At 44.7% G+C, this 26165-nt stretch overlaps 1 protein-coding gene and 1 long non-coding RNA gene across 4 annotated transcripts in view; both read right to left on the bottom strand.

Annotated features, from left to right (window-relative positions):
• Window positions 1-3837, bottom strand: part of CHFR (checkpoint with forkhead and ring finger domains) — a 30902-nt gene extending 27065 nt beyond the window's left edge. The window contains exons 1-3 of one of the 2 annotated variants that reach the window (XM_064168117.1): window positions 3780-3837; window positions 3130-3277; window positions 1014-1113 (exon numbers count right to left, since the gene is read on the bottom strand). In XM_064168117.1, coding sequence (XP_064024187.1) covers window positions 1014-1113; window positions 3130-3265 — 236 coding nt within the window. In that variant the 5' untranslated portion in view covers window positions 3266-3277; window positions 3780-3837. Of the gene's footprint in view, window positions 1-1013; window positions 1114-3129; window positions 3278-3608; window positions 3669-3779 lie in introns of those variants that run through there. The other variant, XM_064168116.1, reaches the window with a different exon arrangement.
• Window positions 3838-9445: 5608 nt separating this feature from the next.
• On the bottom strand, window positions 9446-25098 carry LOC135188731 (uncharacterized). Of its 2 annotated transcripts, XR_010307807.1 has the most exons (6): window positions 24806-25098; window positions 23249-23376; window positions 14141-14207; window positions 12263-12315; window positions 9874-10021; window positions 9446-9682 (listed from the first exon to the last, which is right to left on the bottom strand). It is a non-coding gene; the product is annotated as an uncharacterized LOC135188731 (long non-coding RNA). The 2 variants fall into 2 exon arrangements; XR_010307806.1 differs by lacking the exon at window positions 12263-12315 and having other exon boundaries at window positions 24806-25095.
• Between the last annotated feature and the right edge of the window lie 1067 nt (window positions 25099-26165).

Genomic DNA, 26165 nt, shown 5'->3' on the forward strand with positions numbered 1-26165 from the left:
CTTTAGTGACTGCAATAACCTGGCAGAAAATGCATGTGGTTTAAAGAAGCATTTTAAAATGTCACAGAGTTCTTGAAATGTAATAAACCAGAAGCTTTTGGCAATCTTAAGACAAAACCATCCTGTGAAAAATGAATCAAATGAAAATTTGAAGAGGCCTGCAATCTCTTCCTATGAAATATCCTTCCATGCAAATGCCTATCACAAATGTTATAAAGGAAACTAGAAAGTTTCCTTTACACTGAAATCCACTGGAAGCCACCCACAGCCCTGGCAGTGCTATGTGTACTCCTGTAGCAGCTTCCACCAGTACAGCAAGTCCACTGGCCTTCAGTACGTGAACAAGTATGTAATTAACTTTATATACAAAAGGTAGTTTAATTAATTAGCTTAGCTCTTTAACAGCACTTTCAGTGAAGTATGTGCTTATGTCTTTCTACATTGAGGGCTTTAGTTCTCACAGCCCTGACATAACAGAAACACACAGAAAAGAATCATTTTGGTTAAACAAAAGTGAAATATTGACAGTAGAAATCTAGGAAATGTCTTTTATGATTAAATTAGATTGAACAGGCTCCAATCTCCATCTGATGTGCCCACCACAACTGCCAGACTACTACAGTACTTACCCTACATAGACTATGGATATTTTTCTATACCAGAAAGAAATATAACAAGTACAGATTTGCACTCCACAACTATTCTATGCTTTGAGATCCTCACTAAGTATTTTCTTCCCTACAAAAGTACCTAGAATGAGGCACACTAGTTCTTGGAGCTAAAAGAAATATGCTACAGAAGTATTACATCAAACAGCAGATTATGAATTGCTTTGTAGGGGAAAAAAAGTACTCAGGAAGAGCCAAAACCTAGCCAAAACTTATATATAAAAATGGGGAAAAGAAATAAAGAAACAAAAGAGAGAAGCATTTACTATTGATGCCTCGGGCAATACACAAAATTCAACTTCACAGACTAAAAAGATAAAAGTAGAAGCTCACAGAAGAACCAACCTTGTATCTTCCAATGACACTTGACCAGATTCTTCATTCACTATGATTTTACAGTGATCTCCAGACACCAACTTGTTGCCAGGGAAAGATAAGTCACAACCTTAAAAAGAAAGCAGATCTTCCAGAGTGCTTTAAAAAACACATTACACAGCCAGATCAGCACTCTGGCTATAAATGCATCACAAACTGACTTGTACATCTGCAATAGTCCAAAACGTCTACTGGCAGACAGGCAGCAACAGTCTAGTATGTGACACACAATAGCAGTGGAGACATAGCACCACGTGCTGACACAAGCTTATTTAAAACCTTTCAAGATAGTTCAGTTGCCTTTTTTCCTCCTAATCCTAGCCTTTACAGATGGAAATCACAGCACAATCACTCTATTCTAGAGTGGTACAGAGCCACGTTCACACATAATTCAAGTGTCCAATCTAAATTCTAGAGGCACACATCACAGAGCACCCAGCTCTTTACCTAGGTCTCTGCAACACTTACACTGGATTTCAATTCTGGTATATTGGAGGGAAGCAGTGGAAACCAAGAGCTAGCAATTAAAAATAACAGTGTTTCTGTGCTTATTTTTCTTTTGTTTGGTTTTATATAGGAATATTTTCTTATATATGAATATTTTCTTCATCTCTGTTGACAGGACTACTACATTAATGAAACTGAAAGGAAATAAAAAAGTCTACAAGTGTAATGACAGTGCTGACATGATAGAAACCTTCCTACCTACAGCTCCAGGACTCGAAGCATATCCAGTGTTTTTACTTCACTTTAATACTAAATGTTCAAGGCAATGCCCTACTCATCTCTCACAACTGACTCAATGTTACTTGCTTACACAGAAGTTATAATTACAAACGTGATTCACTTCCACCTACTCACACTGTGGGTGCACTGCAAGAACAACACATTCAGAAGGGAAGTAGTAGCCAGCAAGCACACTGGTGACAGCTTATCACTTGTCTAGTTCTAATATTTGAGGAAAAATCAACAACCAAGAAGGTTAAGTGTTACTGAATGTGAGTGGACTACACTTTTCTCAGGAGCATAACAGTGTTTCCATTTGGTTCTACAGCTGGACTTTTACATGGGAGCAGGCAAGACAAAATGCTTCAAACAAATATTTCTAACACTCCAGAGGATCTTCTAAGAATTTAACACTAGATTTTCTAAATAATATTTAGAAAATACCCAAAGCTTGGCATTCTCCCAGCTGCTTCCATAACTTTAGCAAACAGTTATGGAAGTGCAAGAATTTCTTTCTTTTTTTCCTGCAAGATAATCAGCTAGATCTCAGTTTGAAACATCTTAGACAATGATAAGTAATCTAAATGTAGATTACTAAAATGCAAACAGGCAAAATATTTTTCCTGCAATACCTTGAGTGAATTCCTCTTAAAACTACAGCATCTAGCTACAGTGCTTGTTCAAGATTTTACAGAATGTGACTGGTCAAATAGCTTGAACTAAACAAGAAAATGAAAATTAGTGCTGCCAGGGGAGAGTGAAAAAGCATTAAATCACTGCAATGACTGTTTTGAATACAGTAAGCACAAAATCCTTTCTAATAAAGGAAAATTATAAAAGCCCTAGACTCTGGGAATAAAGCTTTCAAGTGCACTCTCAGAGAAACTTTCAGTACTTGTTGGCAATCTTTACGTGGTCAGAGGAATTAAGGGCTTTTAGGTGGGCATTTTCTTTCCTGTGAAGTACAACCGTTTTGCATTGCTGTTCCAACTTACTTTAACCACAGAAACAACGTGAAAATGTAAACAGGTCTGATACGCAGAAACTCTTCTCAATCAACGATAGTTTGTTTTTTTTTCTCACTTGTACAAACTGTCACAGAAAACCTAAAATGTGTATTTGCTTTTAAACGTGCACAGGTCACAGGTCGGTAAAACAAAGGTCAAGGAGAAACTTCCTCTTACAAAGAGCCACAAGATGAGTTACTAAAAAGGGATCACCTGCTGAGCACCTCCAACCAGCTGAAAGCACCAAACCCAACTGGCCTAAGCCCACCTTCCAACGTTATAAAGGCTCCGAGGGGATGGCTGCTGTCCCCGAACACCGCGCCCTCGGCTGGCGCAGCGTGTCCCTGTCCCACCTTTCTTCCGTCCAATTGTCCATTCTCTCTTCAGCAGCAAGACGTGCGGCTCTGCCTCATCAGCACCCAGCCGGATCAGCTTCCCCCAGGGCTGCTGCTGCTGCTGTCGCTGCTCGCCTCCTTCCGAGTGCTCCATTTGGATTCACATCTGACAAAAGCAAACAAAGCGAAACCAAACCCCACCATTACACAGCAACCGGAGAAGGAAAGGGGCTCGCTCGGGGCCGGTAACCGCGACTGCAGCCCCCTGCCTCTCCTGAAGGCCAAGCCCTGCACGCCGCAGCCCCTCAGAGCCCAGGGGGCTCCCCCGGCCCCTGCCCTACCCGTTTCCTTTTGTGTGGAGGTGGAAAGCCCTCCCCCTAGGCCACTCGGCCCCCCGCAGCCAGCCCACTCCCTTCCCTTCGCCCCCACCCCACAGGGCCGCTCCCCGCCTGAGGGGGAGCGGGCTGGGGCGGCCTGCTTCCCCCTCCTCCGCTCACTTCTCTCCCCAACTTTCCGTCCTCCACCCTCGGCGCGTCCCGGTCCCGGTCCCGCTCCCGCTCCCCCGGCGAAGAGGGGCGGCGAGGGGAGGGCAGTGGGTGCCGCGCCCCCCACTCGCCGCGGCCGCCTCCTCCGGCCCCGGGCCCCCTCCCCGCGGCGCCGGCCCTTACGCCCAGTCCCGCAGCCAAGGCGGCTCCTGTCAACAGACATTGCCACCATCAGCTGATCAGAGCTGGGCAGGGCCAGGCCTGCCATTGGAGGCGGCCATAGAGAACGCACCGGAGGGAGAGGCAGAGGCGGACCTTCCGGCACTCACCACCGAGACGCGGGTACTAGAGAGTCTCGTTTTCTGGTGAGGCCGCAGCGCGCCGCAGCACGTAGGAGGAGAGGGGCGGGAGCGAGGCTCCACCACCGGAGACGTCGCAGGCGACATCTTGAGTGAGGGCCAGTTCGCGAGGCGGACAAGGCGCTCGCCGCCATCTTTGTCACGGGCGGACTCAGCGCCTCACAGCGAGCTGTGTGTGCCGGCAGCCGCCTCAGCTCGTTCAATCGGTCACATACAGTGAGGAGTAGTTATAATTTTACTCTTCTAAGCTAAGGAGTTATTAGTTTTCCAGCAGGAACTTGCTGTTCCAAGGACATGCTTTAGAAAGAAAGCTCACATCGAGGCGGGGTCAGTGCCTGCTGGTGAAGGTTTGTGCCCGGAGAGGGCAACCCCAGTTAAGAGGCAAAAAATATTCAAAGCTGCAGTTATCGAGGACAAGAGCAGACAGTGAAGCTTTCTGCACCTTAAGAATCTTGCTCTTTGCTGTCCCATCAAGCACCTAATTTGAGTGCCATCTATCAAAAGTAGCTAGAAACTAGCTTTAAAAAGACCCCAAATAACAACAACTCCTGCTTTGTAAAACAGCAAATGGAAACTCTCATCAATTCCCCGGTGGCAGACCTGTCTCCTGTGGGGCCCAAGCTCCTGGTCCCACGGCACAAATTAGCCTCTCTAGGCCATTGCCTCAGGTTTGTGCTTTGCCTTTCCACCTTTGCACCGCTGGGAGCCACCTTGGAGAACTAAACCGAGCAAAACCAAATCATCTGCATGCTCACTTCCCAGTCTGAAGCCCTTTGGAGCAGCACCGTCTCCTCACATCGCATTCTCCGCGATGCCTTCCACCCACCAGCCTCAGGTTCTGGTTACCTCATGCAGCTTCTCCTCGCACCTGCCTGCTTGGCTGGGTCCGGTGGATTTCCAGCCAGCAGCTGCCTTTCCTCTGCCAGATGTGTACAGAAGATCTCTGCAGAAAGACTTCCGATGCCTTGATCTTTCAGCTGATCGAGGACCCCACAACTTAACCCAAATCAGGTAACAGAACCAGGGGGCTGGGGAAGCCAGTAATTTGGTGTTCCTTTCCCCCTTTGTATAAAACACTATCACTGCTACCCACTTGTTGATCGTTTCATGAAAACAGAGAAGAAGCTGAGCTATTCTGGATCTCCTGATGATTAGTTTCTATATGATTAGTCATATACCATATGTAGAGATAGCAAACCTCTTCTCCCTTACTCCCCATCACTCAAACGATTTTGAAGTTGGGATTAAGTCAGAAGGCATGAAACCAGAAACTAAACACTGAAAACAAAAACATTTTCAGATATTTGCTTTGATACTCCTATTTGGTTCACAGGATTGAGCTCTCTGATTTTTCTTTTATCTTCATCTTTTCCTGGAAAGTGCAGAGTGATGCATCTGGGGAGGAATAATAAACTGCACCAGTACAGGCTGGGAGGTGATCTGCTGGAGAGCAGTCCTGTGGAGAGGGACCTGGGGGTCCTGGTGGTAACAAGTTACCCATGGCACAGCAATGTGCCCTTGTGGCCAAGAAGGCCAATGGGATCCTGGGGTGTATTAGGAAGAGTGTGTCCAGCAGATCAAGGGAGGTCCTTGAGAACTGTGTTCAGTTCTGGGCCCCCCAGTTTAGAAGGGACATTGAGATGCTTGAGCGTGTCCAGAGAAGGGCGACGAGGCTGGGGAGAGACCTCGAGCACAGCCCTACGAGGAGAGGCTGAGGGAGCTGGGATTGGTTAGCCTGGAGAAGAGGAGGCTCAGGGGAGACCTTATTGCTGTCTACAACTACCTGAGGGGTGGTTGTGGCCAGGAGGAGGTTGCTCTCTTCTCTCAGGTGGCCAGCACCAGAACAAGAGGACACAGCCTCAGGCTGTGCCAGGGGAAATTTAGGCTTGAGGTGAGGAGAAAGTTCTTCCCTGAGAGAGTCATTGGGCACTGGAATGGGCTGCCCGGGGAGGTGGTGGAGTCGCCGTCCCTGGAGCTGTTCAAGGCAAGGTTGGACGTGGCACTTGGTGCCATGGTCTGGCCTTGAGCTCTGTGGTAAAGGGTTGGACTTGATGATCTGTGAGGTCTCTTCCAACCCTGATGATACTGTGATACTGTGTGATACTTTGTCCTGGTGAGACCTCATCTTGAATACTGTGTTCAGTTTTGAGCTCTCCAGTTTAAGAGGTACAGGGAACTGCTGGAGAGGGTCCAGCGGAGGGCTATGAGGTTGATTCATGCACCTCCTTAAGAGCTTTGCTTTATTTACCTTAGTCTGTAACTCTTCTGTCTGTAATATCACTATAAAAAATTGATTCTTTGAGGCCTGTCTTCACTCCTCCAGAAGGATTTGCCTGCAAAATACCCTGCTTGCTTTCAGCTTTGTCCGCACTGAGGACTAGTGCCTTTTATACATTTGAAGAGAAGTTACAATGGCTCAAAAGCATTGCCATGGTGCTTCAGTTTTATTACTGTTCACAGCAACTAGTAATTGTTATCTCTGAGTGGCAGAGGAAAATACCAGCAGCACATGGGAGATGCAACTAAAAGCCCAACAACTGAATCTTTTGTGTAAACCGTAGCATTAGCTGAGGGAAGAAGTTGTTTTATTGTATTGTGGCATTGAGAAAATGCATTTTCCAAATATTCCTGCCAAGAGATCCCTCTGCAATCACATCAAGGAATTACTGCACCTTGGTGATAGCACAGTGCAAGCAAACGATTGGTTCTGCCCTTGCAGCTCTCCCCTAGTATCCATGTAAGAAGACAGCAAGTGAAACATACAGCTAGCTTAACGAGTCCTGTGTGGATAGGAGACTCAATTAAAATTAAATTATACAACAAATTAGGTTCTAAATGCTGCGCTACTTAGCCAGCCAGACAAATAATAATTAGAGATGTACTGATCTGCTGCTATGTGCAGTCAAACAGCAGACTGCTGTAACTGCTTTCAGTGTACGCTGATGACACTTCCCTCCCAGCTTAGGGTAGTTTTCTATGACATTCCAAATAAAGCATGCCTCTCAACAGGCCCATTTTGTACTTGTCACCCTTCAGAGCTGGGCAGAATGGACAGGATGTTTTTCTAGAGTCCATCCTTCCCATCTGTTCCATCCATTAATATTTCTATAGTAATATACCTCCTCTTCTTTCTGTCTAGAATCCAGGTCATTCTCGGTGGAATTACTTTCCAGACTCTGTGTTGTGTAGGCATATGTACATTAGATTGAAGAGAAAAAGAACATATATATATATCTATATATATATATATAGATACACACACACATAGTGCTGGGCCCCATCCTCTTTAACATCCTCATAGATGATCTGGATGAGGGCATGGAGTCAGTCATCAGCAAGTTTGCAGATGACACCAAGCTGGGGGCAGATGTGGCTGGGTTGGAGGGCAGAAGGGCTCTGCAGCGGGACCTTGACCGCCTGGACAGATAGGCAGAGTCCAAGGGGATGGGGTTCAATAGCTCCAAGTGCAGGGTGCTGCACTTTGGCTACAACAACCCCATGCAGAGATACAGGCTGGGGTTGGAGTGGCTGGAGAGCAGCCAGACAGAGAGGGATCTGGGGGTGCTGATTGATACCTGCCTGAACATGAGCCAGCAGTGTGCCCAGGTGGCCAAGAGAGCCAGTGGCATCCTGGCCTGCATCAGGAATGGTGTGGTCAGCAGGAGCAGGGAGGTGATTCTGCCCCTGTACTCTGCACTGGTTAGACCACACCTTGAGTACTGTATTCAGTTCTGGGCCCCCCAGTTTAGGAGGGACATTGAGATGCTTGAGCGTGTCCAGAGAAGGGCGACGAGGCTGGGGAGAGGCCTTGAGCACAGCCCTACGAGGAGAGGCTGAGGGAGCTGGGATTGGTTAGCCTGGAGAAGAGGAGGCTCAGGGGAGACCTTATTGCTGTATACAACTACCTGAAGGGTGGTTGTGGCCAGGAGGAGGTTGCTGTCTTCTCTCAGGTGGCCAGCACCAGAACAAGAGGACACAGCCTCAAGCTACACCAGGGGAAATTTAGGCTTGAGGGGAGGAGAAAGTTCTTCCCTGAGAGAGTCATTGGACACTGGAATGGGCTGCCCGGGGAGGTGGTGGAGTCGCCGTCCCTGGAGCTGTTCAAGGCAGGATTGGACATGGCACTTGGTGCCATGGTCTAGCCTTGGGCACTGTGGTAAAGGGTTGGACTTGATGATCTGTGAGGTCTCTTCCAACCTTGGTGATACTGTGATACTGTGATAGCAGTACATGTAGCTGGAGTTTCAAAATACTCCACAATGCCTAGATGGACATAAGCCAGAAATTGTCACCTCAGATGCTGATTCTAGCAAAAGAAATACAGAAGCTGATACAGAGCAACATAAAAATCAGTCCAGTGGAAAAGGACTGGAAGGCAGCTACTCAAATCCTACTGTAACATTTGAGATGTATTTGTATTGCACTAATGTCTGGAGCTCTCTATCACCCTGTGATAGATAACACTCAGAAAGACTGATGCTATTTAATTTTCTCTGCTTTTTTTTTCACCTCTGGTGCAAGTAATATTAAAGTCTTGACATCAGATCTGGCATGTGCAACATGAAAAACATGTTTCGTGATTAAACTAATAATTATGAGTACTGCATGGAAAATAAAGCATTTAAAGATCATCCTAAGCCAGCAAGAGTAATGTTGTCATACAGCCATCTTCAGCTGTGGTTTCCTACTGCTGACTGCTTGTCTGTGGGTAAGGAAAAACAACTTTGTAGTGCAGAAGATAATATACCAAGGACAGCTTTTTGGTCTAGCATTTTTCCAAATACTGATATCCCAGTCCTGCAGATAATCTGTGTTCCTGCCATGCTGTAAATGAGGCTGCACTATTAACACTGAGGGCCTTCTGAGTCAGGCAGCCAGCTCTAGATCTCTTCCTCATTATGTGGTAGAGAAAGGAAGACAGACAGAGACATCATAAGAGGAGGAAACAGGAAGGGGATCCTTTGTGTCCTTTTTCTTGTGCTGTTTATCCAGACATCCATTACTGATCACTGCTAGTGTTTGGGAAACTTTTAATCTAGGGGAAACTAGCATGGCAGTTCCTGTGTTGTGACACTCTCTCTTATTAGTCCATTGCAAAGCCTTTGAATTACCCACAAGTTACAAGGCTAAACAGTAATGAGCTTAAATATGTCCAAAGGAAGGACTCCCCAGGAAATTCAGAGGCCCTCCTGGGAAAACAAACCAACCCAACACACCAAAGTCACGCATGCAGAAGCTAATGAAACAATACAGTTCCCAAGAAGAAGGTCCTGTCAGCAGGGACCATGCCTGAGATTTGTTACCAGGACAGGAGGAGTGAAGAAGAGACTGCTCTGTGCCCAGCTGACAAACACAGATCAGAAAGTCAGCCATTATTAATCACACTTCACCTTCACTGGATGGAGCACTGCTAGACAACATTCCCAGATCTTTCTGAAACCCCTTTGTAAACCCAGCCAGATGTTTCCCAAAGAGAGATAACAAACAATATTATTTTTTAAATCTGGGTGACATTTCTTTTCTTTTCTTAGAAATCACATCTGATGAGTTTGTTACATTCAAATAGAATTTTAAAGCTGTTCAAATACACATCTTGGCATTATTTACATCCTTCTGTTCTTGCAGCCAGGTGAGGCAAAGCACTTCAAAATGTTGCCCTTTGCCTTTAAGTTTCTGAGCATCAAACTGGGTAGGTTGCTTGCAAGTCCATCACATGGCCCTTTCTGTCTAATAATGAAAGCAGTTCCACTTGGTTAGCACAATGGAAGTATTTCTAATAGCTTTAAACTTTCTAAGATGTGGGTTTGGTTTGGTTTCTAGATCTGGGCACAGCCCTACAGTAAAGTCTTCCCCTCATTTTGCCTGGCATAAGCTCACCCTAGCTGTGGGAGTCAGTATGTGTAGTGATTCTTACATACCTTGGACCAGACTCAAGCAGACCCCTTTGATGGCTCTTCTTGACATTTAGAGGTGACATTCCAAGTTCTCCATTTAACATTTTATTCATGATGTGAGAGACATTCTCCAGCACTTCCCCAGTCACAGTCATAGATTGACATGTTTAGTCTGAGGGAAAAAAATAAATGGGATGTATTATCTCAGGATGAGAAATTGCCTACAGAAAAATTACGTGAATATTTCTGCATAGACTCCCTCTCCAGAGATAATTGGGAAAATTTACACTCTAGTTAAAGAATCAATTGCATCAAGGAGCATATTTAAAAGATTTCTTTCCTTTCAGTGTTTTCAAACATATTTCCTCCAGGGGGTGCCAAATTAACACCGCTGGAAAGTAAAAATGTGTCAATTATCCACAGCAAGGACATAACGACTGTCCACACTGTAGCTTGTGAGTGATGTGCCCTTCCAGCCTGAGCCAAAGGCACCAGTGTGTAGAATGAAATTTCTCAGCTGTTCACTTGTGAGTCTCTCTCAAAGTCAGAAACAGTGCTGACTGGTTCTACAATTAGTGTTGTGCACATTCTCTGCTGAGTTCAGATAGGACCCATCTCTTGGAAAAGAGCTTTAAGAGTGGCTGAGTGGAGAAATAAATCCATCTCCGTCTTGAAAGAAGAAGACCCTGGGGAGGGAATAAATTACAAATGCAGTGACAGCTGTATGTAGCTTCAACCAGCTTATGAATAAGGGCAGAAACCAGGACACAAGAACTAAAATTAAGCAGAAAAGCTGAAGTGAAGATGGTTAGAAGTGTCACCAGGTTTTCTACAGGTCTGCAGGGAATGTCAGCCCCAAGTAGGATGTCTGCAAATGTCATTATAGCAGACGAGAAGTTTCACCACCTCAGAAAATAGAGATCTATCACTTAAAACAGAAACCTTGATTTGAACAAGCAACCACTTTACTCTTAGGGAAGTCTATTTACTACATGAGAAAAATCGATCTAATCACTGTTACCAGACAAAGGAGCAAGAGCAATAGAAAATTGCTGAGAAGTAATATAATAATATATATATAACACAATATATTTTTCCACATTTCACTGCTATCAGTTTTCTTTTATCTATGCAGCCATTAAAATAATCACAGAGTCCAGCTATTGTGTCGCCTTCACCCACTGCATTAGAAATATTACTGAAAGAGAGCCTGGTCATCTGCTGCTTGAGAGTAAAATCTCTGCTGGGTAATTATTTAAGTAGAACATTTCTATAAGGCTCCAAAAGTAAAAACCCAAATCCCTAATATATGCTTACTTTGTCCCTTCATTTCAAAACACAAGTTTACTTTTCTTACTTTGAGATTAGCAACAAAAGACAACTCTGGTTGTGAAACCCAATATAATTAATCCAGAGCATCAGTGGATGTTGTCAGAATGAAAAAAATACTTTATCTGTTATTTGGGCTGTCAATTAATACTGCAGAAGAGATGCTTGCTATTCCAGAAAAGTGCCTCAGTAAATTCTCTCTTTATACCAGTGGAGTACCACTGTAGTCACTGACAATCAACTTTGCATCAGCTGAAGATACAATCATGTCTAGACCAGGCAAAACTTGGAATTGCTGTGGAAGCACAATGAATTAATGAACCAGGTCCTTGAACACTGGGACTGACTTCTGTGACTATGCAGGGATCCATAGCAATGGACTCTAGAGGGGAGGCTTCTCTAGTTTTTCTTTCTGGAGGGAGGTGCTGAAAGTTTTCAGGTCTTGTTGGGAGGGAAAGAGACCACACTTCTGATGGAGTTCAGAGGGAAGCAGCTCACCTATCCATGTACTCTGCCTTGCAGATCCCCTTGCAGCTGAGCATATTTGTAGCAGCTTGTAGGTGTGCTATACAACAAGCCCAGGAAATACTGTCCCTGGTACAAGAGAAATGAATCCCTTTCCAACATATCTCATGTTCAAGTTAGATATGGAGAAAGGGAATGCAGAGGCAGAAAAGGTAACTGAAAGAAACAAGAATGATGAGCGGAGTACAGTTCTTCCTCCCAAGCTGGTGAGGCAGGCCCTTAAATCACAATCTGATAGATCAGGCTAAGCAACATACAGTCAAGATGCTTAATGAGATTATTTTCCATATTGTACAGTGTAATGATCTGTGAATTGACTGGTGTAGGCACCGAATCAGAGCTGAGTAGATAAGGATTAGATATCACCTGTAGCACATACCTGGAAGTATAGCCATTGCTTTTGTAAATGATAGCATGCCCTAAACTGCATCATCTTCAGACTAAACAGTGGGATTAATGGAGTATTTTAACTTGCTTCTTGCTTTCTGTCAATGTCATATTCTACAGACACTTGGTTTTGCTTTGCATTACCTCTGGAGATGCAGGCTTACACACTAACCTGGTTTATACAGAATTGCCTCCTGAGAAAGAAACGATTCTGTCTTCAACAACCTGTACAAAAACAAAAGGTCCCATAACATCTTGTCTGGCATATTATTGTCAGGGAGTCAGATCCATCAAGCCTGGGGGGTGGGGCAGCAATTTTTAATCTTTTTTATTTGATTTATTAAAAATCCCTGCTGTGGGTATTATGAGGAAATCAGTCATAATTCAGGAGCAGTAGTTCTGATGGACAGTGAGATGGAAGGTTTCATATTAAAGCCTTAGGAGGCCAAAAAGAAAATTGAAAATCTGTAAGTATCAGCTGATGGGCACTATACTTTCATTATAGAGAACACCAAGCTCTATAAACCTCTTAGCAGGAGGGATGAGAGTAGAATCAAAACAATGACCTTGGGATCAGTCTCGGCCTAGGTAACAGCAGGTTTACAATAGATGCCAAGTCAAAGAGAAGAGGAAATCCAAGTCAGATGTCATATTCACCTTGAACCTCATTCTGGGCCCTCTTGGTCAAAAAATGTACACATTTATAGTTTCTTCCTGCCTAACAGAACAGATAAATAAGCTTTTCTCTCCATCCATGAAGCTAGAACTCCTCACTACGTTCTCTTAGCTTTGCATCTCCACTGCTGCATCACTCTCTCCTAGTTTTGTCATTTGATATGTTTCTCTGTTCTTTTTCCTAACCAGTGCCTGCTTTGACCAGATCACTTTCTATTTACATCCCTCCTTTGATTCACCTTTCTCTGCTGCAGCAAGGAAATAGCTATTTGCTTCATTTCCAAGACTGATTTTAACCTATGTTCATTCAGCCTGTAATCTGAAATACACTTGTGAGAGTCAGAGCTCACCACTGCCAGTCTCTAGCACCTATTTGTTACACTTTATGGCAACTACAGTATGCTTTTTTCTCCTCAAAGTGCCATTCCCCCATTACAGGAGTGTTCTGTAACAGCTATGGAAATCAGCTCATTGGCATCATTCCAAGTGGTTTTTCCTGTGTTACCTACCAAAGCATCTATCACCAGGTGACTAGATGGAATGTCAAGAACATAAGCTAATACACTAACTTTATCTTAGTTTTTGCTTACACTGTTCCATCTGCCTCTCCCTGATGTACACCTGTTAGCTCCTGTCGTGTGCTTGGCTTGGGTGATCTTTGGGGTGTAAACCTTCTTCCTGTTTTCACACATGCACTGAGCCTCATATAGTAGAGACCTGGTCAATACTTCAGGCATGCAAGTGCTATAGCAGTGCAAGTAATCAACACCAGTCTTTCCTCACTTGTAAGCTGAAAGTCCTCCTGTCCACCAACAGCAAAGTGGTGAGTGGGAGAAGGTGCAATACTCTGCTGTTGTATAAATAGTGGGGCTGGAAGTCTATGGAGCTCAGCCTGCCATGGAAAGGATGATGCTTACTGTTAGCAGCCTGTCAGCCAGGAGAAAGAGTTTCATGGCTTTGAAAGAGGTAGTAGTTCTTATGGAATAGTGCATAAATCAATGCTCTGAACTCAACCAAATGAAATCATGTTACAGATCCTTATTTGGGCAAGGCTTTGGGAAGCCAAAAAGCATGTATCATTTGATAGCTAAAGCTCTGGAGGTTATGATTTATGTAGGTGTTGGAACATCCACAGCTCAGCATGCAGAGCTGCTGAAAGAGTGTGACAACATGGAGGCTGTTGGTACACCATCTCCAAGTATTTTTTGCATATGTGTGAACACTGTTTGTTTTAACACCCTGCATTCAGGTTTGACACACTAAAGTACTGAAAGTCACAATAGCCCCAAAACATTGCCCTTGATGTTACTTGGTTTATGGCATTCTCATCCTTTGCAGCAGTGTGTACATGGAGAAGTCATCCTCAAGAACTCACCTAAATCATTGCTTTCCAGCTTATGGTCTGCAGAGCCTGGCAACTCCATGGAAAACTTCTAAGGAGTCTGCAGAAAATGATTGACAAAAAGCAAATTCATGTGCCAGACAGCAAGCTACATATGTGAAATTCCTAAAGGAGTCTGTACTGCTGTTGGAAATTTTTTTAGGGGTTCACAAATCAAAACAGGTTGAAAAAACACTGACCTAAATCTTCTCCTGCAACATCAAATGGCCTAGAACTGCAGCAATATGAGAACTTGGCACTAAGAGACAGCATGACAGCTAAATGGCCCAAAATCTCTGCAGCTTCTCACAGATGGAAGTGGAAACAAGCAGGAGAGACATTTATCTGTTTAGCTTTGTAAGTATTTGTACAGGGATTAGTGTTAAAACAGACTCAGAACAAAAAGGGCAGCCCATCTCAATGCTAACTGAAGTAATCTTGACTACAGATTACAGCATGCAACAAATCTGTAGATGGATGTGTTCCTTATACAGATTGGTCATTTCAAAACCTGAATTTACACACACACACAAAACAAATATCACAAAGACAACAACAACAACAAAAGCCAAACAGACAAGGACAATGCCTATTAAGGCATCATGTAGTTATTTCAGTAGATTCTCTGGAAATAAGCTTGTTTCTGTGCTAATTTTTCTTCTGGCAGAACCAATTCATTCTTGGCCTTTACAAGCTGGTCTTTTACATTTGATTCAAAATTGGATTTGGGCCTCTGGGGATATCTGATGTCAGCTTTCCTAATGTAGTGTCAACATGAAGACACGAAGAGATAAGAAGTCAATTTCACTTAGAGTCTCTTTCTTCCAGGGTCTAACCTGGATTTTTCACTCTCTTTCACTTTTGCACTCTGGATCACTGCATCTTCTTGTCTTGAGTCAAATTAAACAGGAGGGCAAGAGTGTGCTTAGCCAACCTGCTTGGTTTATAGGCAAGGTCACTAACACAGCTGGAACACATACTTGTGCTTCATGATATCACCTCATAAAACAATCAGATCACAGACAAATTTTAAGTGCATATTTGAAAAGCAAAAACTCTAGGGTCAGGGTGGCATAGATTGGAGGAAGGGTGGTTGTAGGCTCAATGAGAAATAATGAGACTCACTTTGCTGGAGGAAGTAGTCAAACATTAGCATTTCAATAGAAGAGGTCAAACCATTTCATCCAATACAGGATGTAGTTTCCTGCAGACCAAGCTAATACAACCCATAACATCTGCACTTTGTACCACACTTTTGAATATGATGTCCAGACTGTAGGCTACTTCCCACAAAGACTTCGAGCATCCCTCCCGCCTTCCTTCCTGACCCATCATGCAGTCTGTGCTCATCTGGAACATGAGGTAACCAAGTGAAAATGTGATGCAAAAGGAAAAGAGTAAGAACACAGACTCTCTCAAAGCTGTTGAGAAAAACAGTACATAGACACGTAGCTCAGGGCTTCAGTAACACACACAGAGGAAGACTGAATTATCACAGTATCATCAGGGTTGGAAGAGACCTCACAGATCATCAAGTCCAACCCTTTACCACAGAGCTCAAGGCTAGACCATGGCACCAAGTGCCACGTCCAATCTTGCCTTGAACAGTCCCAGGGACGGCGACTCCACCACCTCCCCAGGCAGCCCATCGGACAACTTTCTATGTCCTTGGACAACTTTCTATGGCCAAGGAACATTTGACACATATATGACTGTGCAACAATCAAGACTGTGTCATTCCTTAGGACAATAACATACATTCTTTTTCAGACTGGGAGTTGATCATTTTCTCAGCCAAAACAAGCACTAATGATACATGTTTGTATTTGCCTGTCAGAGGCCTCAAGTTTATATTCTCCTGCAGAAGATGACTAGGAAGCAAAATGCTTCTCTCCTTCTTAAGTGACACAGCCTGTGTGTAGAGCTGACTTAGGGCAGAGCACTAACACAAATATCATGACAGTGAGTAAATGCATGGTACAGCAAGTAGAACAAATTGATAGATAAAATCACACACGACTCTCATAGAATGAAGATTTCCCATCCAGGCAGACTCATACACTCTTGGAAGAGGAAAAAATGCTATAACACACACCAACAAAAAAAATTAATCTTCATTTCCTAGCCTGTTGCACTTTCATGGTCCAAATACCTACAGATTCAAACTCTTGTTCGCAGTAGCACTGAAGAGCAGAAAGTGCAGCTCCTTTCTGCAAAGGCTTACTCCTGACTTCCTTAGCACATTACACTCCACCAAAGCAGTAAAAGTAGCATTTTGTTCTAGGTCTAATACATGGAAATTGAGACAGGATTCTGTACCACAGGTAGAACATAACCTTTCTGCCACCTTACCTATCCCCTTAAAGTGATAAAGAAAATCCTGACACTCAGATGAGCTGCAGAGCTGCTCAGTTTTGCAGCAGACATGCAAGTTTTCCTTTATGTTGTTTTCTCCTTTGCCTAGACTTATGTCTAATTTAACATCTTCCATTCAACTAGTTTTTCAGCAGTTGCTACCCAACAGCACATCCTCCCCATCAGCTTAGCAGGCTTCACCAGCCACAACCACCTTAAATAGTTGATTTGTTTTAGCTAGGTCTGTCTGCATTTGAATACAGTTTCTGAGAGCTGGTCTGAATATCCAGATCAATCGCTTGCCAGAAAGAGAAAAAGCAGCATCACATTTTTCATAGTGCTTTCCTTCAATGACATTTCCATCCTTCCACTAAGCAAATGTCCAGGGGAGATAAATAAATGGCTTTGTCTTGGATCCTTGATCCAGGCTAAGCATGCAAGAATGACAAAAATAACAGGGAGCTGAATGGAGAAAGGAGGTTTAAACACGCAAACTCTCTGACTGCAAACAATTATTAAAGAGCTAGGAAATAGAGGCATGGTAGAAGAAAATAACTAAGATGGGTATACTCCAACATAATCCAGCTGCTAAAGAAGGAAAAAACCCAACACATGCAGTAAAGGAGGAGCTGATGTTCAGTGATGCTCAGAAATTTTAATATTGATGTGTAAAATTAAACCATGACAACAGAACAGGCTTATCTGCAAGCGTCACGTTACCTCCTCTGGGATCACTACCTTCCCACTGGTGCTTCTGTCATCTTCTCCAACACTTCCCCCTCCCCCAAATCTCACTTGACCTGAATTCTCATGATTTGACTCCATAATCCTCTGGTTTCCACTGTATGCACACAAAAGATTATTGTACAAAAGCGAATTCCCAGGGCCTCAGGCTTTGCTTTCCATTTAGTTAAAGAATTATCCTACAGTAGTTTAGGTGCTGGGAAACTTGTCCTGTAGATTATTGCCTACAGGGCAAATGCTGAGGAGGTTGCTAACGAGAGAACAGATGTTCAGTGGCTTATGAGCCTTGCTGAATGTAAATATCTTCAGCACAGTGCTTGTCAATAAGCCTCTGCCTGAGAATCACAAACCTTATGGACAAAATTCACACCCAGTGTAAATGCATGGGCTTAAGGAGAATTACACTGAAGAAGCAGCTAGTCCTTGAATTGCTTCAAAGAGCCACAATTTAAAACCTTGTGCAGAAACTGAGTGTAAATGTAATGAAGATAGTATTTTTTAACTATGCCTTGCCTCTTTTCAAGACAAAATGGGGATCTTGGATCTGTTATGACACAGTGGTCCTAAAAAAGATCTCACTGACATATTGGTAGTAGTAGTGACTCTCTAAGATGTTGGTTGCCTCTCTAAAAGGATGTTCTGCTTACAAGCCTCAGTTTCATCCAGTGGATGTTGGCTTGCCAGGCAGCAGCAGTTTCAGGGGCTGTAGATGAAATGTTTTTCCAATCCTTTGAACAAATGCAAGCTTTCAGCTACCAAAGCAGCACATTTGCTGCCCACTGCCCCATGAGCGACCTTCAGAGCATGTACGTTTGAGTGAGGTTTGAGGAGTTGATCACAATTGGTTGGTGCTTCCAAGTAACTTCCTCTTTATGAGATCTCCTGACAGAAGACTGAGATATGCAAGCAGGATGCTTGCCCTCAAGCTTTACCCCTTCCAGCCACCTTTCAGCAGCAAGAGCAGATTGACCTTACTCTGCATTTCGTCTTTGCTATGACAAAGGTCAGTTGTACCTACACTGCTAGAAATCCACTATCTCTTGTAGGTCATGGTTTGCCACTTCACTGTCAAAGTTTAATAATTGCCCTCTGTCCTCAAGTTGCTCAGTATAGTTTTCAGGATCCACTAATGAATTGTTCCAGGCAAGTGTGCCAGCTCTCAGCATCTTTGCCAAGTGGTGCTCAAAATTCCCACTCATGCCATGAGAAAGGAAGGCAAATGAGCAGGGTTTCTCTTCTATCAATGAGCCCATGAAACCATGAAGGGTCTGTTTTCTTCCTGGAGTCCTTTGTTACAAGGGCATAACCACAGTCTTGAAAAGTAAACCAACTCCACCATGTAGAACATTTAATTGAAAAGACTGGCTGGCAAGCCAGAATCTGGGAGACCTGGGTCAGCTACTGAACTGCCTTGTGATGTAGAGCAAATCATTTTGCTTGCTCACTCCTCTTTCCTGTCCCCATTAGATTGCCAGCCCTGTGCAGACAAGGCTGAGTTTTACTAAACATATATACTCCACTGAGCACAGCCAAGCCCCTTTTTCACCTGAGGCTTCTAAGTGTTCTTGCAGCACACAGAACACTTAACAGTTCAATCTTATGGTGGGGAGTCCCATCAAAGATATTTAATACCTGCCTTTCTTTGTGTATATAAAGGTGCTTGGCATGAAAAGATGCCACAGAAAATACTGTAATTATGAGCTATTCTTTCCAAGGTAGACATTTACTACTGTAATGTGAGCACCTCTGGGTGGAAAGCAACAGCTGTTCCAGACCACACAGGAACAGTAGCATGCCGCCAGGACCAACATGTAGCATCTACAGCAAGAATGAGGGCAGGACCCAACTTGTTGAGCCTTGCTCCTTCACCCTACCCTTTCCCTTTAGGGAAACCACAGCTGCCAGAGTTGAGCTACCCTAGCTGGATCCTGGCAAGGACAAGAAGACTGACACCCCTGTTGTCATTGGAACTGTCACAGTTATTCATACCTGACCAATACCTGCTCAGTGCTGGGACCAGTACTGTTTAACATCTTTGTCAGTAATATGGACAGAGGAATCAAGTGCACCCACAGCAGCTTTGCAGATGACACCAAGCTGTGTGGCACAGTCAACTTGTTAGAGGGCAGGGATGCCATCCAGAGGGACCTGGACACACTGGAGAGGTGGGCCCAGGCCAACCTCATGAAATTCAACAAGGCCAAATATAAGGCCCTGCATCTGCATAGGCACAATCCCAAGCACAACTCCAGGTTGGGTGCTGAATGGCTGTGAGCAGCCTTGAGGAGAAGGACCTGGGGGTCTGGGTTGATGAAAAGCTCAACATGAGCCAGCAGTGTACACATGCAGCCTAGGCAGCAACCATATCCTGGCCTGCAGCGAGAGCAGTGTGACCAGCAGGGCAAGGGAGGGGATTCTGCCCCTTTGCTCTTGTTAGAGTACTCCACCTGGAGTACTGTGTGCAATTCTGGAGCCCCCAGCACAGGAAGGACATGGAACTGTTGGAGCAAGTCCAGAGGAGGGCCACAAAGATGCTCAGAAGGCTGAAGCAGCTCTGCTATGAGGACAGTCTACAAGAGTTTGGCCTCTTCAACCTGGAGAAGAGAAGGCTTCAAGGAGACCTTATAGTATCTGAAGGGGGCCTACAGGAAGGCTAGGGAGGGACTATTGACAAGGACAAGGGGTAATGGGTTTATACTGGAAGAGGGGAGATTCAAACTAGATGTTAGGAAAGGGTTCTTTGCAGTGAGGGTGGTGAGAACTGGAACAGGATGCCCAGGGAGGTTGTGGCTGCTCTCCTTCTGGAGGTGTTCAAGGCCAGGTTGGATGAGGCCTTGAGCAACCTGTTCTAGTGGGAGGGGATTGGAACTGGATGACCTTTGAGGTCACTTCCAAGATAAACCATTCATGATTCTGAAGCCCCTTTGCAATATCACAACACTCTGGTGGGCAGTAAGCCTGCACCCCACCCAACCCTGCCCAGCCTCTGGGGCACAACAGAACCATGCAGCCAGGCTGAAGGTGGAGTAGGTAGGAGGTGTATCAGCATGGGAATATATAATATTGTATAACAGTCACTGCTGAACCTTTCTTTAGCTGCATCGTTTACAGGGCAAGATCATTCGTGACTCTACTCTTCTGAGCCTAAGCAAAGCGATTTGCATGTCTCTTAGGCCCTCCAACATAGAATCACAGCATTGTTTCAGATGGAAAAGACCTTTAAGATCATGGAGGCCTACCATTATCTAACTCTAGCAGGTCTGGTACTGAACTGCATGCTTTAGCACCACGACTTTTAAAGGCCTTCAAGGCTGGGGATTTAACCACCTCCCTGGGGAGCCTATTCCAGTGTTTGAGAACCCTTTCAATGAAGAAGTTTCTTCTAAGATCCAACCTAAACCTCACCTGGTACAACCTGAGGCCATTTCCTCTTGTCCTGTAGCACCTGTTACTAGGGAGAAGAGACCAAAACCTACCTCACTACTGTCTCCTTTCAGGGTAGAGTGAGAACTTTGCCTCTGAGCCTTCCTTTCTCCAGACCAAACACCCCCAGTTCCACCAGCTGCTCCTTACCAGACCTGTTCTTCAGACCCTTCACCAGCTTCATTGCCCTCCTCTGGACCAGCACCTCCATGTATTTCTTGCATTGCTGTGGGGCAAAGGAGGATCTATGGCAGGGTTGCACATGACTCGCTGGGCTTTGCCGGATTTATTGTCCCGTCTTAGGGCTTTGGCTTGCAAGGAGTTAGTTACCGCCTCCAGGGCGAGCAGGGCACCGCCACCTACCCGGGAGCCCCGGTTCGGTGCCCGGGGCGGCGCTTGAGCCTGCCCTTGTGTTCCTCTGGCACTAGATGGCAATGTGGGTCTTCAGCAGCTGTGGAAAGGCAGCTTTGGGGGAACCCGCGAGGGTGGGTACCCCTCAGCATCACTTTACATCCTTGCACATCCCTCTTCATCCCTCCCTGGAAGCCTCAGAAGACCTCGGGCAGTCTGCTAAACAAAATGTGGAAAAAAAGGCTCCTCAGTGTCCTGTGCCTCCAACAACTGCTTCTTTCCAAATTGGATTTGATCCATCTCTGGAAATAAAGCAAGCAGCAGGGCTGGTTAGTGCTGGTCTTGTGGATGGGGAGGAAGCAGCACATGGCTGCCCAACATGACCTTCTCATTGCTGGGCTGCAGAGGATCTGTGGGAGACAATGTGTGGGGCAAGAAACCTCACGCTCAGGCAAAGAAATGTGTTTGTGCCCAAACCCTTGTGTGGCCACACACCTCTGCAGTTCTGCCGGCAGCAGTGGTGGGAAAGCACCAGCTTTGTCGCCACCAACACTGGCCGTCCTCTGTGGACTGTTTGCCCAGAAAAGGCTAACATCTCCTTTTCTGAGTATAGAATAACACTTCTGAGAGTTTGTATCTCAACATTTCATTAATTACCCTTAACCCAGTGACTTTTTCTTAAGAAGAGAGCAGTTTTCTTAAGAAAAAGTCACAGCAGAGCCTTTTCTGTTAGTGCCTTTGGATAGTTCCGTGTGTCAGTCATGGGCAGGTTTTTAAGAAGACATTTGAAGCAGAATGCAAAAACGAAAAGGCACACCTTGAACTTCGTGACACAGACAAGATCTGCAGATCAGTTTCTGTTCGGTTTTGGAATCTGCCGTGTGATGGAACACTTAATATTTCAGTTTCAGTATTAATGAGCTTATCGCTTATCTTACCCCTTAGCCTAGTGCTGGTATGCATTAGATGAGTTGCTTCCTCTGAGCTTGTCATGGTTCTGTTGTACCTTCTTTGAGTTGCCTCCTCTTTGTGTTATCTCTGTGCTGATCGCACCGCTAGAATTAGCGTTTCCCGAGCCAGAGATTGCAGCAGCGCTAAGCAGGGTGAGCAGTGGCTAACAGTAGGCTGTCAGCGCACGCAAGCAGGCTCCCCAGCCTGATTTGCGCTGCCTGTTGCACCAGGGACTTACCATTAACTCTGTTGTCATTCCTTGTCTGCTTTAACATGATTGCTTTTAAGATTTCTCTCTCCAGGAGAACATCTGTGTTTTGGATTAGCTTTCCCTAGACAGATTTACTTACAGTTTTTCCACATTAAATCTCTGTATTTTGCTGCTTTCTAGTCTCTACCTAGGTCCTTTTTTTTGGTATTATTCCTCCAGGTGCATTCTAAATCTCCCCATTTAGTGGAGACAGAAAAGTGCTCTGGTATCCCAATTTACTCTTTGTATTAGTCTAAGAATGAATTACACATTCCTGGATGTCCTTCTGTAGCAATGCATTCACTTCTTTCAGCCTTTTGTTTATAGCTCATGCTTTTGTCATCTGCACGATTGTGCCAATGTCCAAAAGGATTTAAATTACTGTTTCCATCGGGCACACATGAAAAAACTGTAAAACCAACATAACTCCCCCAATTGTTCTGCTTATCAGTCACAGTTGTATTAACTTCTGAATGCTACAAGACTTTCCTCTTTGTAGCTGTTTTATTTTTACTAACTATAAGCTTACAGTAACTTCTAGACCTCTATTGATTCCTGTTTGAAGATCCTTTGGATATTTAATTTTCACCCTATTTTCTGCCTGTATAATAGAAATTTTCTATTGCTTAGTTGTAACTGGTAGAAAATCTCTCTTGGTCTCTGTGTCTCTCTTGATCTCTCTGTCTTCATGGACATAACACTATAAATATGCCTATAAAAGGAATTTAAAAAATACCCAAAACCTGAATGTGAACTATGACAACAGAATGAAATGAGGTGGTGAATGAATTTAAAGAGCTTAGTTTCCTGCCCACTGTTTTATGCATGTGTTGGATTCAGGGTGAAAGCATATGAAGACTCATTCCCTTTTCAGCATTCTTGTATCTCATCCAGATATCCTCTTAAAATTTTTTTTTTTTTTAATTTGACCTTGATGCTTTGAGGGCAAATACTACACAACCTGTCTTGAAAAAGTTGGAGGCTGTGGCTGTACCAATAACTTAGGCTACGCCAGCTCTAAAGCTCACCTTCTTTGAAGCACATGAGAAGGCTGACACTGAAGGACATGCAGATGGCAAAACTGCCCAGTGCCTAGCCAGTGCATCCCAGTGACTGCTGGAGAAGTGGTAGTGCTGGTCCATACAGCTTCACCTGGCTGAGGAATGAAGAGAGGAAGGAAGCTTAGGGCTAGCTTGCTGTGCTCCATGCTGGTAAAGCAATGATAGCTACACAGCTCAGTTATGTTACTTTCTACTTCATGTCCTATCATTGCTTTCAGCAAGAGATACTTCCATTTTCCTCTGCTCTTTCTTCTTTTTCAATAGCCATATCCTACATCTTCCATTCACTCTTATTCCTGGGAGGTTTGCAATTTGAGCACTGCAGTGTAATTTCCTCCAAGATCTTGTTCTCCCAAGGCATTTCATTGCCTTTTGTCTTTTAAATGCACTAGAGAACCAGAGCCCAGGTAGTGTAACCCCCGATGAGTCACAGTAAGAGGATTTTAACCTACAACTAGCCTATTGACCACTTAAGCCCTCACCGCAATCACAACAAAGCTTATCCAGGTTGCAGTACTTCTCCCCAAACTCAAGCACTCCCTTGCTTCACCATCACTGTGACCTGACTCACATCCCCCCGTCCCAGCCATTCTGTGGTGGAAAGTGATAGTCAAGTGTTCCTAAGATTCCTCCATCCTTTATTATTGTCAAGCTGAGCATGGGATCAAGCAGCTCAGTTGCCAGTGGGCGTTTTGGATGATGTGGCTAAAGCAGTGGTCAAACTAGTGCCTTCTGCTGACTGCCAGGGGCCTTGAATATAGCCTTCGTGTGGAGGAGGATGGAAATGTGTATCTAAAGACCTTGCTTAGCCTGATACTGATCTTTGAGACCATTCTGCTTCGACTTACATCCATTCTTTAGATCCTCCCACTCTTGCCCCTTTATCTTTGCTGAGGATGAGAGCAAACTGGGCACAGTGGGAGCTGAAGATTTGTTGTGATCATTTGCAATAGCAGTTAGCAAATGCCTGTGATCACCTGAAGGCTTTGTGGCATGACAGAGTGCAACAAATGTCCTTCAAATCCCATTTCTGCTCCAGACTGTGCAAAGTCCTGTAGGATCAGGGCTTCCAGCTTAGCATTGCAGACAAAGGCAAAGACAGGCAGCACTGCTCCCTCATCCTCATTCAGCTGTCCCTCCTCCCACCTGTGAGGCTTTTGCTGTGCTAGAGTTTAGTGCGTTCAGCTGTCTTCCTCCTCCATCATTGCTTTGATAAGTGATAGCAGGGAAGGTATTACTTAAAGAATCTGGGTGACTGTTAGCAAAATAAACAGGAGATGAAAGATAAGGCAGTCTCCTTGATGCATAATTACCTTAAATGAAGGTCTGTTTGCTAATACTGTTGTTTTGATGTGCTAAATAGCTTGGTCTTAACGCCCCAGCAGATACTAAAACTAAAGTCATTTCTGATGACGTCACACCACGGTTACGGAGAGTATGGGGAGGCAGGAGAGGAACATCCACAAAGGAGTTATGTGTAGGAAGAGCTCCCAAATCACTTGGTGTGGCAGGCAGTAGACTCACCTTCACCGACAGCTCTGTTCTCAGCGTAGGCTTGCAAAATGCCACGAAGTGATGCTTCCAGGCAGGCGAATGGCGCTCTGAGAGGGGCACCTACTCCCTCCCTCCCAGCCAGGTCTTGAGGAGAGTCTCTCCGGCAAAGAGAGTTCTTTGCATTCACGCTGCCGTGCTCTGCATGGTTGCACTTGCTCCCCTCTTCTTCCTGTAGGAGAGGAGACTCTGCCTTTGCTCTGAATTGGGCTGAGAAGAGCTGCAGCTGGCTTACCTGCTTTTAGACGTAATCTGAGCTGCATGTGCTCGCAGGGTTCTCCTCTTTTATTTAATTGTCTGCCTGGAAGCATCTCCTGACCTAATTATGCCTGCAGTTGTGTCACTTAACTTGTCCTGTGTGCCAAGTGGCATAGCACTAGCAGGGAGCTCTGTGCACACACTCTCTCACAACTGAGCTAATAGAGACTGACAGAGGGTATCGGGTTTTTTAAGACTAAGAAGTCTCCTGGGGTGTTACTAATCCCCTAGAGGTGCCATTAGCTTATGATAACCGCACCTTTGAAATTGTTTTATTGCTTTAATAATGTGGTGGTGATGGAAAATGGGGAACATGCCACATTTATTATTTATGCTGGTAAAAGATGAAAGTTAGCAATTAGAAGCTTTAAACCACAGGTTCGGCAGAGCTACATGAGTTACATTTATTCGTTTTTGGACTATCCAGCCCAGCACTGGAATGCCCTTGCTGTCCAGGTTTGTTAAGTTGGGCTGCCTACATAAACCACAGCAAAGTGGCAGGCCAGCACAATTAACACTGCAAGACAGATACACATCTTAACTGCAGGGATGGGTGGAGATTTCCTGGTGGGGAGCTGTTGGAAGTGGAACAGTGCTTTATGATATCTGAACTAATCTTGTGCTATGATAATTCTGCCTTGCTTAAGTGCTTGCAGCCTCTCTGTGCTGCGTAGTCATGCTGTGGCAGCTGCTGTGTGCATCTGATCCAAACTCGCTGCTTCCCCACACACTTAATTGCTAAAATTGCCGCCTATTGTTTGCAAAAAAAGCGTGGAAAGAGCGAGCAGAATCTTGGTCCCCAGGACAGTAGAGCAGTGGCTGTGCTGCCACACGGCTGAGAATCACACTCTGTCGGCTCAAGGCAACACAGGGAGAATGCATGTCGTACCATATGTGTCATGACATCTACATCTGGAGCAGAGCAGCTCTAGTGAAATAACAGAAGCTGGGGCAGCCCCTGGTAGAGTGCAGTAGCAGCTTCTCCAAGGCCACCATGCTTCCAAAGTGTGTGTCCTGAGCAGGGACATCAACACTACCACAAAACTGAAGGAAAAGGGAGGAAAGTTATGCTTGT

This window comes from Pogoniulus pusillus, chromosome 30, assembly GCF_015220805.1.
Source record: "Pogoniulus pusillus isolate bPogPus1 chromosome 30, bPogPus1.pri, whole genome shotgun sequence".
NCBI classification, from domain to species: domain Eukaryota; kingdom Metazoa; phylum Chordata; class Aves; order Piciformes; family Lybiidae; genus Pogoniulus; species Pogoniulus pusillus.